The following is a 16,079-nucleotide window of genomic DNA, read 5'->3' as shown; positions in this document are numbered from 1 at the left end:
AGAGCTAATCAATGAATTTGGTAAGGTTTCAGGATACAAAATTAATGCACAGAAATCTATTGCATTCCTATACACTAACAATGAAAGATCAGAAAGAGAAATTAAGGAAACAATCCCATTTACCATCACAACAAAAAGAATAAAATACCTAGGAGTAAACGTACCTAAAGAGGCAAAAGACCTGTACTCAGAAAACTATAAGATACTGATGAAACAAATCAAAGATGATACAAACAGATGGAGAGATATACCATGTTCTTGGATTGGAAGAATCAATATTGTGAAAATGACTATACAAACCAAAGCAATCTACAGATTCAGTGCAAACCCTATCAAATTACCAATGGCATTTTTCACAGAACTAGAACAAGAAAATTTACAATTTGTATGGAAACACAAAAGACCCCGAATAACTAAAGCAATCTTGAGAAAGAAAAACGGAGCTGGAGGAATCAGGCTCCCTGATTTCAGACTATACTACAAAGCTACAGTAATCAACACAGTATGGTACTGGCACAAACACAGAAATATAGATCAACGGAACAGGATAGAAAGCCCAGAGATAAGCCCACGCACCTATGGTCACCTTATATTTGATAAAGGAGGCAAGAATATACAATGGAGAAAAGGCAGCCTCTTCAATAAGTGGTGCTGGGAAAACAGGACAGCTACATGTAAAAGAATGAAATTAGAACACACCCTAACTCCATACACAAAAATAAACTCAAAATGGATTAAAGACCTAAATGTAAGGCCAGACACTATAAAACTCTTAGAGGAAAACATAGGCAGAACACTCTATGACATAAATGACAGCAAGATCCTTTGTGACCCACCTCCTAGAGTAAGGGAAATAAAAACAAAGATAAACAAATGGTATCTAATGAAACTTAAAAGCTTTCGCACAGCAAAGGAAACCATAAGATGAAAAGACAACCCTCAGAATGGGAGAAAATATTTGCAAATGAAGCAACTGACAAAGGATTAATCTCCAAAATATACAAGCAGCTCATGCAGCTCAATATCACAAAAACAAACAACCCAATCCAAAAATGGGTGGAAAACATAAATAGACATTTCTCCAAAGAAGACATACAGATGGCCAACAAATACATGAAAAGATGCTCAACATCACTAATTAGAGAAATGCAAATCAAAACCACAATGAGGTATCACCTCACACTGGTCAGAATGGCCATCATCAAAAAATCTACAAACAATAAATGCTGAAGAGGGTGTGGAGAAAAGGGAACCCTCTTGCACTGTTGGTAGGAATGTAAACTGATACAGCCACTATGGAGAACAGTATGGAGGTTCTTTAAAAAACTAAAAATAGAACTACCGTATGACCCAGCAATCCCACTACTGGGCATATACCCTGAGAAAACCACAATTCAAAAAGAGTCACATACCACAATGTTCATCGCAGCACTATTTACAATAGCCAGGACATGGAAGCAACCTAAGTGTCCACCGACAGACGAATGGATAAAGAAGATGTGGTACATATATACAATGGAATATTACTCAGCCATAAAAAGAAACGACATTGAGTTATTTGTAGAGACGTGGATGGACCTAGAGTCTGTCATACAGAGTGACGTAAGTCAGAAAGAGGAACAAATACCGTATCCTACTGCATATATATGCGATTTAAAAAAGCAGTACTGATGAATCTAGTGGCAGGGCAGGAATAAAGACGCAGACGTAGAAAGCAGACTTGAGAGCATAGGGCAGGGGAAGGGGAAGCTGGGATGAAGTGAGAGGGTAGCACTGACGTATTATGGGGAAGGATGCACACCTCTGTGACTGTATCAAAAGTCATTAAAATGTACAATTTTACATGGCTGATTTGTATGGTATGTGAATTATATCTTAATCAAGTTGTCAGAAAAAAAAGACTGCACAAAATAAATAAATAAATAAATAAAAATGCTCCTTTTATCTAAGGAATGAACAGATGCCACATTGTTACCATGGGAGAGAAAAAGAACTCTCTCCTTTGTGTGTCCATTTGTCTCCAAGAACGGAAAGAAACTGAGAGCAAGAATTCTAAAGGCTCCAGCAGGTGAGCATGGACACACAGTATGCGCCCAGTATTTGTGGAATAAATCTTTTGCAGGTTGAATGGTGTCCCCCTCAAAAAAAAAAAAAAATAGTGTAGGAGTCCTAACCCACCCACAGTACCTCAGAGTGTGACCTTACTTGAAGACAGGGTCTTGACATTTGTAATGAACTTAGAATGTAGTCATGAGTCTGGGTGGCAATCCTATATGTCTGATGTCCTTATAAAAAGGGGAGATTTAGACACAGAAATAGATGCATAGAGAAAACACAATATGATGAGATAGAGGAATAAGGCCGCTGTGTACAAGCCAAGCAGAGGCCTGGAACCAATCGTTTCCTCAGAAGGCTTTAACCCTGCTGACCCCCTGATCTTGGACTTCTGGCTTGAGGCAATACCTTCCTGTTGTTGAGACTACCCGGTCTGTGGTGCTTTGATACAAGAGCCTACCTAGCACATTTGGGTCACCGTCCCTCCACTAACTGGTTGATGAACTGCCTTCTCTGAGGTCCAGGGTCCTCAATGGGAAATCATGATTGGAGTAAAAACAGGGAATGTGTCTCACAGCGACAGCTCTAAAAACACATAAATGAATTGAGCATATACTATTTGCCATTCCAACAGCTTGACCTGCCTTGCGTCATTTAACACCCCTGTTTTACACACGAGGAAACGAAGGCACAGAGGTTTACTGCTTATGGTTGATACATTTGCTGAACTCAGGTGCCTCCGAGTGCAGTTCACGCACTTCACCAGGAGGAACACAACGCTCAGATTTTAAAGTCTCTGAAACTTTACTTCTGCTTCTTGAAAAATCCTATCTTTATGCTTAAACATGCATATGCAATGCCAACTAACACTAACTAGAAACGGGGTGGGGGAAAGTATTCCTGAGAGTGGTCGAAAAAATGAATGCTTTTCAGGTTGCCTTCAGAAAGTTTGGGGGGAAAAAAGAAAACTCAGAGCAATCAAAGACAGATGAGACATAAAGGCAAAAACGGCAAAGCATTTTAAAACGTCTTATTATTTCGGCCCTCTCCTATCAAACTTCGGCGTGGGGTTGCTCTGGGAGAATGGACCAGCCAGGGATGCTCGGGGGATACAGGCGCAAAGGATGCGGACCCGCGCGCCACTGCGTATGCCCCCTACGAGGCACGCAAGGAGCCGGGCGGGCAACACTAAAACAGAAACCTGCCAGGCGTCTAGGGACGGGCGCTCCGGGTCGGGACGAAGCCACCGGGGAACCCCGTAACTTAGGCCACCTGGCTACCCATTTACTTGGTGGCTCTCAAGGATGCCAACCTGAGCACCTATGCACTCCTTCCATCAACCCCATGCGCCGTCGTCCCTCCACGCCCGCCCTCCTTCCTCATGCCCTTTCCAAATTCGAGCCAGGCATTGGCACCCAGATTAGGAACTCGGCTCTGCTCGGCCCCTTGACTCAGCATCCCAGCCCGTTTACGGGTGTGAAGTGAGCGGGGGGGAGGGGGGGAAGGGTGGAAGCGGAGAAACTTGTCGCGCCCGCGCGTGCCACTACTTAGCCCCGCGGCGACGGCACGGGTGACCGTCCTCGGCGCGCGTGCGCAGGACATGCCGGTGAGGCCCAGAGCACGCGTGCGCGGGAGCGGCTCCGGGCGCGCATTCCAGGAGCCTCGCAATGAGGCCAGACGAAGGCAAGCGCCGGACGGCGGAAGCTCAGGGCGCGCGATTTTTGAGGGGCCGCGCGAGGACGCTTGAGGCGCGCGTGCGCAAAGCGGCTCGGGGCGCACAGGGCTTCCCGGAGCGCGCGGGCGCGAGAGCGTCCCCGGGCGCGGGCGCGAGGAGGCCCGGGGCGGCGCGTGCGCAGCACGGCTCGGGGAAGCGCGCGGAGGCCCGGAGCGCGCGTGCGCGCGCCTGTTCCCCGCCCCCACTCGGCCGAGACGGCGGCACAATGGCGGCGCCCTTGCACTCGCTGCGTCCCGTCACCCACCTGCTTTTTGACCTGGACGGCCTCCTTCTGGGTGGGTAGCCTGCGGCCGCCTCCCGCGAGGGCTTTCCGGGGAGGGCGCGGGCGGGGGGCACAGGCTCTCAGGGGCGGGGGCCGCGGCGGGGCGGTGTGCGGGGGCCCCCGGGCTGGCGGGCGGCGGGGGTGCAGGGCCCACGTCAGGCCGGCCGCGCTCCTGGCTGAGGCGTCGACGGCGCCCGTGGCACTTACTTCCGGCGGCCGCGCCGCGCGTGGGGACGGAGTGCGTGGGGGGCGGCGCGTGAGGGCGCGGTGCTCGGGGACCACCGCGCGGGCGGGAGGTTGGCGTCGGGCCTCGGGGGCCGCGGCCGCTGCGCGCGCAGCCGGGCTTCCATTTCCCCGTTTGCACCCCGGCCTCCAGGATCCCTGCCGGCCTGCCCCGAGGTGCACGCACCTTGCTCGTAGCATCCTACAGGGCAGGGTCCTCCACCCGCCGAATTGGGGGCCTCTGCCGACGTCTGGAGGCGTTTGGGGCGGCCTAGGTGGAGGGTGGGAGTTTACTGGCGTCCAGAGGGCAGCGGCCGGGATGCCGCCGAACCTCTCGCAGTGCACAGGACCGCTCCACGCCACCGCGACTGCTCCAGACCCAAGTATCTGTAGCGCGGAGGCGGCGGAGGAGCCTTGCTCAGCGAGCGGTCTGGCTGGTCCAAGTGACTCCTAGCAGGGACATCACCGGGGAGCAGCAGTTTTGCAGTGCAGAGCCCGGGTCCCCACCCCACAGCTGCCCAATCAGAATCTGCATTTTCACCCAAGTGCCAGAGAGTTTGAGGTGCACACCCGTGCTGTGGGTTTGAGCGGTTAACAATCCTGTATGCGCCGAACAGCCCCGTAGTCGATGGTGGTAGGCATGAACTTCACCACTGAGGCGAATTCAGATAGAATTCGTTGAAAACGCTGCACTTCAAACTCAAGAGAGAACTGCTCTGAGCTCTACCCTACAGCTTGGGCGTATGTTTCATGACACTACGCGGTGCTACAGGGTTAGGAAACGCGTTCTGACCTCGTTGTCTCCGGAGGGCTTCATAGGACTTTAAAAATGTCTGCATGCTTTACGTAGGCTACTAACCTGGTGGAGGTGTTCATACATCAGTGCTGAGTCTCATAAAACCCTGCAAGGTGAGAGGAGACGTTTGCACTGACTAATTAAAAACAAAATCGGCACCACTCAGAGAGGTAAAGTTACTTGCCCAAGGTCACACAGCTAATAAGGAACAGAGCTGAGAAGTGATTCCAGATCGATCTGATTCTAAATATAAGCGATGTTGTGCTTATTTTACAGGGGGAGTGTGACCTTTCCCCCTGATCATTTGGCTCACTGGTTCTGTAGTAATGGCACTGATTTTTTTTTTTTAAAGGTACACAAAAAACAGTCTCTTATTTTTATGGACCCAGAGATGTAAACGAATGAGTTCCTAAGGGGGAAAATAAATTCGCATAGAGGTAACTAATTGGATAGAACAGTGTATGCAGCTACTAAATCTGAAATGACTCAATTTCAAAAAGCTTCTGGGATTCCTAAGTAGAGTTTGTAGACGTGCGTTTTCCTGCTCAGGTGGTCAAGTTAAATTGTCAAATAAGTTCCTTATCCTCTAATGAAAAGTCCAGAGAACATGTTTTGCGAGTCTTATGAATTTTAATACAAACTGAGGTGTCCCATTAAAATTAAATTTATTAGACTTCTAAGTGAGCTTGATGCTTGATGCTTCATCCCCACTCAAGATACACATATACCTGTTCCCCGGAGCCATGAATGTGACTTATGTGGTGGTGCCTGCAGGGGTAGTTATCAACCAGGGTCTCCTCTTTGCTAGTTAAGGCAAGTTTAAAGTTTATCAAGCATTGGTCTGGCACTGTTACCCAATCCTCTGAACTGGTCAGAGAAACAAGAATTAGTGGCCTTTGGGAAGATAAGACCTAGCTCTTCTTTCCCCCTTCGTTTTCTGCCCTTTACCTCATTCTGCCCTGACTCTTTGAGGCAGTAAGGCCTTGCAGAACTTTATCAGAAATGCATCTTTGCTTATTCTTTTTTTTTTTTTTTTTTTTTTACAAAATGTCTGGTATAAAACACCACTTTCCAGAATGTGCTACTTTACCTCATATATACTTGATTATACCTGTTCTAATTCGTAAGCGCCTGTTGTTTGCATAACAATGTATCATCAGTTTATAATGAGGTGTTTCTTGGTGGGCCTGCTTTTCAGAATTGTGAATCCATTTCCCCCGGAAGTTCTGTTTGTTAATGTAGCCCCAATCCTTGTATTCTCAGGGAAGTGAAACTGAAAACAAAGAGTTGCATGGGGAAGCTTGTTTTACCAGAGGAGAATGAGGAGGTCAGTGGAGATATTTGTAGAAATGTTGACCAGAAACCCAGGGTTACTTTCTGGTGCTTTTGTAATGTTTGATGCTGTTTTCCTTTCGATCTTTGGAATCTGTTTTTGTTGACAGAGGTAACAATTAGCTGTGAGCTAGGTAGTAATTTTGGCCCTCAAATGCCATTTAGAGACAGAGACCAAGGGGACTGAGATTATTTATGAACAAGGATAAGATTTTGAAGGAAGAAGATACAAGTTTGAAATACTATGTCAGCTCCTGAATAGGGAAGATTATCTAGTTCATTAAATAGCTGAAGTTAGGAGCACAAGAGGTAGGACCATTCTCTTTAAGAGACAAGAGAAGTTGGTGGTCCAGAGTCGTGGTATCTGATAGGAGTAGCACCATGTAAGATTTTGTTATAGCAACATTAAAGAAGCAAAAAGACACAGAGGAAATGAACTTGAATGGTACTTTTTTCCCCGACACATCCAAAATATTGTTACTCAACACATGATCAATAAAAAACAACAGTTGAGACGGTTTATGTTCCTTTTTGTTACCTAGCCTCTGAAATTTGTGTGTATCTTACACTCACAGGGCATCTCAGCTCAAACTAGCCAGGTTTCGTGGGTTCACTTGCCACGTTGGGCCAGTGCCTACCGTATGGGACAACCCAGGTACAGAGCCTTAGGAAGCAACTCACTGATGTCTGCTGTTGGTAACAGGGCCAGGTGGAGGGTGGATGTTAAGAATATTCAGAATTAGGAATGCTGATATATGTAAAATGTGGTATACATAAAATACGCTTTGTAGGAGTCTGTTACAGTAATTAAATCCTTAAAGAATCAGGAAAAATAAAAAGCTTATTTTCAAATGTTTAAAAAATAAGCAGAAAAATAATACGATAGATCTGTGAGGGGAAACACGACTCTTTGCAGTGTCGATTATAATTGACCACGTCTCCATAAACACACAGAGATGGCAGGATTTTAATGGGTGACACTTGGCTTCTACTTCACCTTCATGTAGAGGAAGAGATCCCCTGTCTTGTACCTGTTTGTACTCCTACAGCTTCCTGCTTGCCAAATATTAATCATAGCACTTGAGACCGTGTGGAAGTGCCCGTTTCTCCGTTCGGGGCCCAGGGTACAGCGTGAACTCTGAGTGGAGGCGGGACCTTTGTGGTGCTCCTGGGGCTCAGGGATCCATTGTTGACCGAAGCAGCTCGCAGCCCTGCCCAGTCTGCTCGGAATGCGCTGTCACCCGTCGTCCTCTGGCTCACCTCACCTACGCTGGTTTCTGTAGACGCTGGGACCTCCACAAAGCTGATGACAAACACAGGATCTCCCTGTTCAGCTGTAGCACACGCCCTAGATGAATTTTTGGAAGAGCTTTCGTACATTGTATTTGACCCTGTGTAACACGTACGAGGTTTAAAAGTGGAGATGATGAGCTTTTCGGCATCCATTGGTTCCTATCCTGTAATGTTGACTCAGTCCAGACATTCCCAGAGAGTCTCAGGAAGCTGGAGCAGAATAAACGCTCGTTCGGGATGGCCGGTGTGAGGTTACTGTCTGCCCTTGGGGCTCCCAGAGACACCCTCACCCCGTCCCTGGCTTGTTGTGTGCCTTGGGGTCTCGTCACGGATGTCAGGGCACCTGTGCTACGGCACGTTCCCCTTCTCTCTGCCCTGCCCCCAAGCCCCGGAACTAACAGCACACGCTCGCGTTTGATGTCACCTTACCAGGTGACATTTAGGTCCCTTCTACATTTGCACAGGAGGTGGCGGAAATTCGGAGGCCAGTCTGAGGCCTTGCGGCCGAGCAGAGCCCACGCAGAAGGGGGCCCTGACTTGTACTTTCTCAGTTTGGAGTAAGACGCTGGTAGGGGCAGGTGAAGGTACCAGGGACTATGTTGAATGTCAGGAAATGCATCAGGAATAAGAAAGCACTCGAGGGGGGACCGAGGTGGGTAAACTCAGGTCCCGCTGGCCGTGCCTCCTAATAGACCTGAGGCGCGTCAGCCTTTCCTGTGTTCCTGCGGTTAGCGGTTCTTATCACCACAGCTGCTCCCGTTTCTAGATTAACAGGAAGGTGAGATCAAGATTGCAGAATTCTGCAGATCAGCGGGAGTTTGGTCCAGCTGGTAACACGGCTGAAAGATTCAGCAGGTTTCTGGCAGTGCAGGTGTAAAGTGCCCGTTCCTTGCTTCCTCGTCCTCCTCATTGTGTGCTCTTGTTTAGAATCTTAGCTGTGCAAACTTTTTTTTTTCCTCTCTCGAACCTATTTTTCCTTTCTTCTCCTTGGAAAGCTGTGTGTGGGGGGATTCTTTGGTCACTTTTGTCTTTCTTATTATTCTCTGCTTTCTCTGATTCTGTTCCTTTATTTTTTCTTTCGTTTTTTAAGTTACTATAATTTATCCATTACACTGTGTCATTTTTCAGGGGTAGACGGAGATTTAATGCAATGTAAAAGAGCAAGGGAGATGACGCCCCCAAGAAACGTCCACCAAAAGCACTCATTACACAGGTGCCCAGGTGACTTCTCACAGCTTTGTTTGAGGTGTTTGAAAAGTGATGGATACATAGCCTGTAGCTGGAAGGTGCAGTAGTGTTATAGCAGAATGGCTTACGTTAGAAGATAAAGCTCTCACTGTCAGGTATATGTGAATACCGGTGACTCATAATTCCGGCATTTCATATATTAAAAGCTTCATTTAATTGTGTTAAAATGGGGGAGGGCAATGCTGGTCTGTGGTTTAAAATTGCCTTTGGGGTGTCTAAGGAGAATTTTCTTGAAAACGTAATAATTGTGACACACATGCATTTCTGCTCAAGAAATGTCTTCCCCCTTTGGCTTTGCCGAGGTGGACTGCCATCCTGACACCTCTCAACGTACGTTTTGAGTGTTTGGCAGGTACATGCCCACCTTCCTTCAAGGTGCGGCTCCCACACATCCTTCGCTCTCATGCCTGCGGTCAGTAGCTTAGTGTCTGTGCAGAGAGGGGCACACACCTGGGGTGAGGATGCAGAGAGGGGCGCACACCTGGGGTGAGGATGCAGAGAGGGGCGCACACCTGGGGTGAGGATGGTCTGCTCCACGCCCTTGCCTGGAGGGCAGTTCCATCGGCATTGCTCCTGGCGCTGGGCTAGCCAGCTGATGTCCCTTGCCTCGCCTCTCTAGGCCTAGAGACCAGGAACGGATCCAGAGGCAAACCGCAGTCTGCTCGACTCCCAGTGTGCTCACTCCCCAGTCTGTACGCGAAGTTAGAGCAGATGGTCATAGTTTGCACACCTGAGCTTACTTGGGGCCTTGGAGACACATTCCAAAGTAAGCAGCAGGCTTCCGTCTCTCCGCTGCCATCGTCGTGTCCTTGACAAGGACGGGGCACCGATGTGCTCTCTGGACCAGCACGTCCACCCGGCAGAACTGCCTGCCGTGGAGGGAATGATTTGGATCTGAGCTGCCCTGGACGGGAGCCACAGGGGGTACCCAGGCACATGAAATGCTGCCAGGGCAGCGGACGAATTGAACTCTTCATTTTTTAGTTTTACTTAATTGAAGTAGCCACTTGTGGGTACCGTGGTGGATGACGCAGCTCTAGAGGGGTGAGTTCACTCATTCCTTCCCTGTTGGGAATATACTATGCCGGGTGCTGCAGGGGATTCACAGCAAGTCTCTTCTTTGTAGTGGTCTTGGAGTCCAGTTGGGACACAGAACACGTGTGAATCTCTGAGTAACTTCCGGCGGTCAACATGGCAAGGACAGGAGAAGGGGCAGGGCAGTCATTTGCACTGAAATCACCGGGAGGATGTGCTCTCGAGGGCAGCTAGAAGGACAGTGGATATTGCAGACCAGGAGAACAGATGGCTGAGCGGTGAACGTGTTTTCTGAAGCAGAGAAGAGCTTGCTTTTATCAAGCAGAGAGTAGTATTTAAAAAAAAAGAGGACTTCTTATTAACGGCGGTGTTGAAATGTGGGTGGAGGTGAGGATGATCTCTGCCTGGCGGATATTTCTCTGGTGTTTTCCACACTGGGGTCCAGAGGGTAGTCGTGGCCCTTTAGCCTGTTTTGGACTAGAAAGCCTCGCCCCATCCCCTAGCCGCGTGGCCTGTGCTTTCGCCGTGAGAGGGACTCTTGGCAGAGCGCAGGCTGGTTCTCTCTGAGGTTGCTCTGCCTTCCGGATTGGCCTGCTTCTTCCCTCCTGCTGCCACCTCACTTGTTCTCCATCCCTCGCGTTCCCTCTGATCCAGACATCATGCCCGTGCCTCACTTGGACTCCCTCAGCCGTTTCTGCCAAGAACATACTGCACCAACTCACGGGCTTTTCGGGTAGATGTTCCATGTGGTCAGTGCCCTCCTTCTGGTAAAGTCTTGTCGTATCAAGACAGCTCTTGTCTTCCGTGGTAGTGCGTGGGGTGTTTCAGTGAGAAGTCGGGAGCCTGAGGGACCCGGTATCGGCCGTGACCGTAATGCCTGTGTGTCCCGAAGGCCTGAACCATGAGGCAGAAAGACGGGCAGGGGTGCTTGCGGGGAAGCAGAGGGCTGCCTGTCTGCTGCTCACCCTCAGGAAGCCAGGGTGGGTCTGTGAGATGGGCCCCCTTGCATCCCTGCAGCTCTGCCTGGCTTGGACCACGTGCCCTGATCTCTCCCAGCGGTGGCAGGGGATGGGGTCTAAGGGCATCCCCACCTTTGCCGTCAGACTCATGAGAAAGCATACATTCATCAAAGCAAATACGGTTGCCTGCACTGCGTCCACTTTTGCCATGCAAACCTTTCCAACAGAGCCGTATATTTGTCAGTGTGGTTCTGTGTTCTCCGCCATTTATATATTTTCCCCACGCCACTGGAGCAGCAGTCATGGCTGCTTAAAAGCGCTTAAGTTCTGGATTTCTAAATATCACACCCAAGGAAAGGAACCAAGACTCTGGGGAGCAGAGACCAGTTCCAGACTGGGGCCTGTGAAGCCCAGGATGAGCGTGAGCACCCTTCCGGAGCCAGGGCCGGCGGTCGCACGGGCGAAAGGCAGGGAGAGCGGAAGTCAGAGGAATAACGACTGTGGTGGATCTTAAGACTCTAAGTTTTTAAAAAAGAGATCTGTGAGTTGTGATCCTTAAGAGAAAAGAGAGGGGGGAGGCATGGGGAGCAGGAGAATGCCAGTTAATAAATATGGAAAGAATGGTAGAATTCGTCAGGTCACCATCTTGCAGTCCTCACTGTAAATGCTTCAGACAAGCGGCACCGGTGGAAACCAAGACCATTGGGTTCATTGGGGGCGAGGGTGTTCAGACAGTGCCAGAGTGCCGCCCCTACAGGGTGCCGACACACAGCACAGGCGGACACGCACCTTCGTGATGGACAGTTCTGGGGGCCACCGCGTAAACGACGCACCCCACTCAGCTGTGTCAGCGGGGCAGCCGCTGGCTGCCATGTGCTGCCACAGCAGTTTACCTGAGTCCAGTCGAACTTCTGGGTGTCCTTTCTAGTTTGGAGGGACGGAGGAACAAGCAAGGTGACACCATGTGGAAACGACCGGACAGATCCAGAATGCAGGGCATTCTGCAAGGTTGCTGGGTGGACTGTTGAAAATGTCAAATGTCACGGGAAATGACTGGGGTGGGCTGCTCTAGTTTACAGGAGGCTAAAGGGACCTAAGTACCAAATGCAGCGGATCTTAGATGGGGGCGGGGGAATCTTATAAAAGACATTTTGGGGGCAGTTGGAGAATGCGGTGTGCAGTGGTTCATTAGATGATGTCATTCATTCGTTGCTGATTGGCCGGTTCTGGTGCTAGTCATGGCTGTGTAGAAGAGTGTCTTTTTTTGATGAAGCATGCAGAGGTATGAAGGAATAAATGGCAGAGTACCTGCACATTTTAAGGTTTATTGCTTACAGATGTAGGTTATACGGGTCTTTTCTGTGCTTCTTTCAACTTTTCTATATATTTGAAAAAAGAGAAAAAAAAAAAGGAATGGGAGGATTAAGCCTGAAGCATGAACCACTGAAAAACAAAACCAAACTATTAAGTAGTCATCAGTCGATTCTATTTGAAGAGACAAGAATATAAAACGTACATCTTTACAAGGTTCGCGTGAACAGTGTAAAATAAACAGTTCCAGAGCCTTCGGGGCCCCGGAGAATTTAGGTGGCAGTGCATTCCCTGGTGTCGTGTGACAGCAGAAAACACTTGGAAAAGAAGAGGCCCCTTCACTGTTCTCATCCTCTCTATCCACTCCCTTGTCTTTTTCTCACAGTGCGCTTGCACCTGGGCCCCAGCATTTGTAAAGACATTCGTGTACCAAATTTTCTTCTGGTGGAATCTTAAAATGGCAGCTGATATTTAGTCAGGAGATCACACTCAAAAAAAAAAAAAAAAAGAAAGAAAAGCTTCCTAAATGACTTACCAAAGTAGCCACCTGCACCAATCCCTGCATCTCACGCGGTGTGCTGATGAGACCTGGTGACAGCCACGTCCCTCTGGAGCCTGTCAGCTGAGCCCCGGGCCCCAGTGACTGGTTCTCCTGCAGCTCTCAGCAGATGTCTGCAGCTGCGGGCCTGGGCTGCTCTCATCCCTTACTCCTCGTCAGCTGCCGAGGTCCAGGGAAACCTGAGGTTGGAGCTTGAGCTGGAGTGAAGTAATGAGACGGTTGTTACAGGGATGCCCGCACGTTGTCCACGTTCCCTGGGCTGGTGCAGTCCCTGGCGTGAGGGCCCTGGGAGCTGCCTGTTCGTACCTAGACGGGGTTCTCTTTCCCTTGTTCATCTCAGTTTCAGTGGCTTGGAAACCTTTCTGCTCTTGCTGTAAAAAAAGGAAAGTCACTTGGTTACTGAAGAAATGTTTTGTGCCAGCAAGGTGTTATTCGTATTTCTCTTCTGGCCACAAGTAGTCATCAATTTCAGTCGGTCCCCTAGTACGTTCCTGTTTTCTCTCCGCATCTCTTATTTCCCTTATTTATCTTACCACAAAGCATTTCCTTTGGGTTACATTGACAACGTTTATTTTTTTGCATGAAGACTATATATAATCAAGGCAACCTTCAAGTCCAGCTGAATTACTGCCTTGTGCCACTGTATATTTTGACCTTGGTACCGACATCTTGATGACCACACATCAGCTTTTAAAGTGGTAGGTTCAAGCGACTGGCTTCGCAGAGTGGAATTCTAGTCGAATTTGAGATGTGTTTCGACAACCCGGTGAGCTAGCTGGAGAGCCCAGTGAAAATCGGGCCTGGTCCCTCCTACTTGGTCGTTTCATTGTGTATCTCTGTGGGCAGCACTGGTGTCGTGTCAGAACTCCCGGACGCCTCTATTGCCGGGCAGCCCTCACTGGTACAGGTGCCAGTGGGAGTCCTTCCTTAAAGGCCGGGTAGCTGATGCCTAGTGCTTTAGTTTTATCTCAGATGGGCGATGAGGAGACTGCCCACAACCCCCTTGGCTGACTGAAAACGTTAGGTGCTGCTTGGATGAAGCCTGGTTCACCTCGCCCCGGGGTACTTGCTCTACCTGCTGACTTGGTGAAATTCCCCATCCCCCGGTGTTCTCCCCAGGGTCCTGCCCGCTCCCACCTTCAGTACATCACACATGGTGCGGGACATCTTCTGGGACTTCAGCGCCTTATTAAGATATAAAAACAATCAGATCCAAGATCACATGCTAGCTGACCCAAGGCCCTTACCGCACTGTTTAACGTGACTTTGCAAAAGAGATTTAATCATCCAGAATATGATGCAGCCCTTCTTAATACCATTAATATTTATTATTAGATCAAGTAAAGGAACATCGTCACTTAGTGAACAGATGGCCCTTCTGTGAACTTAGTATCTTTATGTAATCGCACCTGTAATACTGAATAATAAGTGCAGTGTATATGTCTTGACATTTACAATATTGTTTCTACTCGTTGGGCTGGGAGTAGAGTCAGGGTCCTGAATTTGAGGGTGTGCTAACACACTGGCCTCTTCATCGGTGCCCTAGTTTGGGGTGAGTTTGCAGGACTCTGCAGGAATCCTTTTGTCCTTCCCATCGCTGGTGCCTCCACCCGGGCTCGGCCCTGGCCCTTCCTTCCTCCAGGGAGGAAAGGCTTGCCTTTTCTTCTGGATGTAAGCAGCTCCTTCTTCTCCTTCCTCTTATTCTTCTTCTAATGCTTCTGCATCTCAGCATAAAGTGTGCTAGATCTGTCATTTAAACAAAACCTCTCGGACTTCCTTGGTGGCGCAGTGGTTAAGAATCTGCCTGCCAGTGCAGGGGACGTGGGTTCAAGCCCTGGTCCAGCAAGATCCCACATGCTGTGGAGCAGCTAAGCCCGTGCGCCACAACTACTGAGCCTGTGCTCTAGAGCCTGTGCGCCACAACTACTGAAACCCGCGTGCTTAGAACCTGTGCTCCGCAACGAGAGAAGCCACCGCAATGAGAAGCCCACGCACCGCAGCGAAGAGTAGCCCCCCGCTCACCGCAACTAGAGAAAGCCCGTGCGCAGCAACGAAGACGCAACGCAGCCATAAATATAAAAAAATAAACAAAACCTCTGCTCCCTCATTGCCGCATCCTGCGCACAAACTGCCTTCCACCTGCAGCCCATGGATGTCATTTGCACGAAGGGAGCAGTGACTTCCGTGTTGCCAGACCGCTTGGCATCTTTTCTTATGTTTCCAGAACTTTCTGCTTCATGGGCCACTGCCCCACTCCGTCCTGGGGGATCTGTCTCCATGGCTTCACTTCTCCTCATCTGTCTGTCCTCCTCTCCACCCCTGTGCGGGGCCCTGGACTGGGCTGTGGACCCCGTCTCTCGGAGATCTCTTGTGGACGCACGGCCTCAGTGACCGCTCTTGCTCTCGGGCCTCCGTCCACACTTCCCAGTGACCGCGGGCTATTCCACCCAGAGGTCGCACCCAAGCCCCGGGTTTCAAGCTGAGCCCAGAGCTCTCCCCCACGTCTGCCGTCTTGCGCGCCCCATGAGCGGCCCGCATTAGAGACTGGCAGTGACCTTCCCGTCTTCCGGTCCTCCCTCCCCCCCCACCCCGCCCCCAACATGCCAGTACTGATTCCTACATATTCAGAGCCGCGTTTGTGTCCTTCAGCTGCCGCCGCCTTTCTTCAGGCCCTCCGTCTCCATCCTCTGTGGTAACGGTGAATATTTACCACGAGCCTTCACCACGTGCCCCGCGCTGCTGTGCGCACCTTGCCCGCCTCGCCTGTTTCCCTGGCAGCAGGCCGACGGCACTCCGTTCTGGCCGTCTCGGCTTTGCCCATTTTGCAGGTAGGGAACCGAGGCTTCCTGAGGTCAAGCGACTTAACCTCAGAGGCAGTGCCTGACAGGTGTTGCCCCCCGCCTCTTCTCGCAGCTCGAGAAAAAGAGGCAGTGATTCACCAGACTCAGGCGTGCTCACAGGCAGTTCTGTCACTTCCAGAAACGTCAGTGGCGGCGGTTGAGTTTTGGTGCTCATGTTGGCGAGATGGCAAGCCGTGTTCCATGCCCATTGTATGTGTGTGAAGAAGGCTTTGCCGAGAGGATACAGCTCACCAGGAGTTTATCCCCAGAATGGTCCTACGTCCCCTTGTCAGAGCAATCTGGGTGTAAGCTGGTCCCTAAATACTTGCCGAGAGAAAAGGCATTCGTGCCCATAAACGTAACCCTTGACTCTACCTGTCCCACATCTGACGCTCTGTCCCGTGTGCTGAGTTATGTGTGTGTGTGCGCGCT

At 49.9% G+C, this 16,079-nt stretch overlaps 2 protein-coding genes across 5 annotated transcripts in view; one reads left to right on the top strand and one right to left on the bottom strand.

Annotated features, from left to right (window-relative positions):
* The window catches only part of STS (steroid sulfatase), a 182,944-nt gene extending 178,413 nt beyond the window's left edge, over positions 1–4,531 (bottom strand). For 2 of the 3 annotated variants that reach the window (XM_068532744.1, XM_068532748.1), the window contains exon 1: positions 4,035–4,243. The gene's annotated coding sequence lies outside the window, so the exon portion shown is untranslated. Of the gene's footprint in view, positions 1–4,034; positions 4,244–4,461 lie in introns of those variants that run through there. The other variant, XM_068532747.1, reaches the window with a different exon arrangement.
* PUDP (pseudouridine 5'-phosphatase) overlaps positions 3,972–16,079 on the top strand; it is a 131,959-nt gene continuing 119,851 nt past the window's right edge. For both annotated transcript variants that reach the window (XM_068532750.1, XM_068532749.1), the window contains exon 1: positions 3,972–4,065. In XM_068532750.1, the coding sequence (XP_068388851.1) occupies positions 3,996–4,065 (70 nt within the window). In that variant the 5' untranslated portion in view covers positions 3,972–3,995. The remainder of the gene's footprint in view (positions 4,066–16,079) is intronic.

This window comes from Eschrichtius robustus, chromosome X (genome assembly GCF_028021215.1).
Source record: "Eschrichtius robustus isolate mEscRob2 chromosome X, mEscRob2.pri, whole genome shotgun sequence".
Lineage (NCBI taxonomy): Eukaryota > Metazoa > Chordata > Mammalia > Artiodactyla > Eschrichtiidae > Eschrichtius > Eschrichtius robustus.
This window is presented reverse-complemented; position numbering and strand designations above follow the sequence as displayed.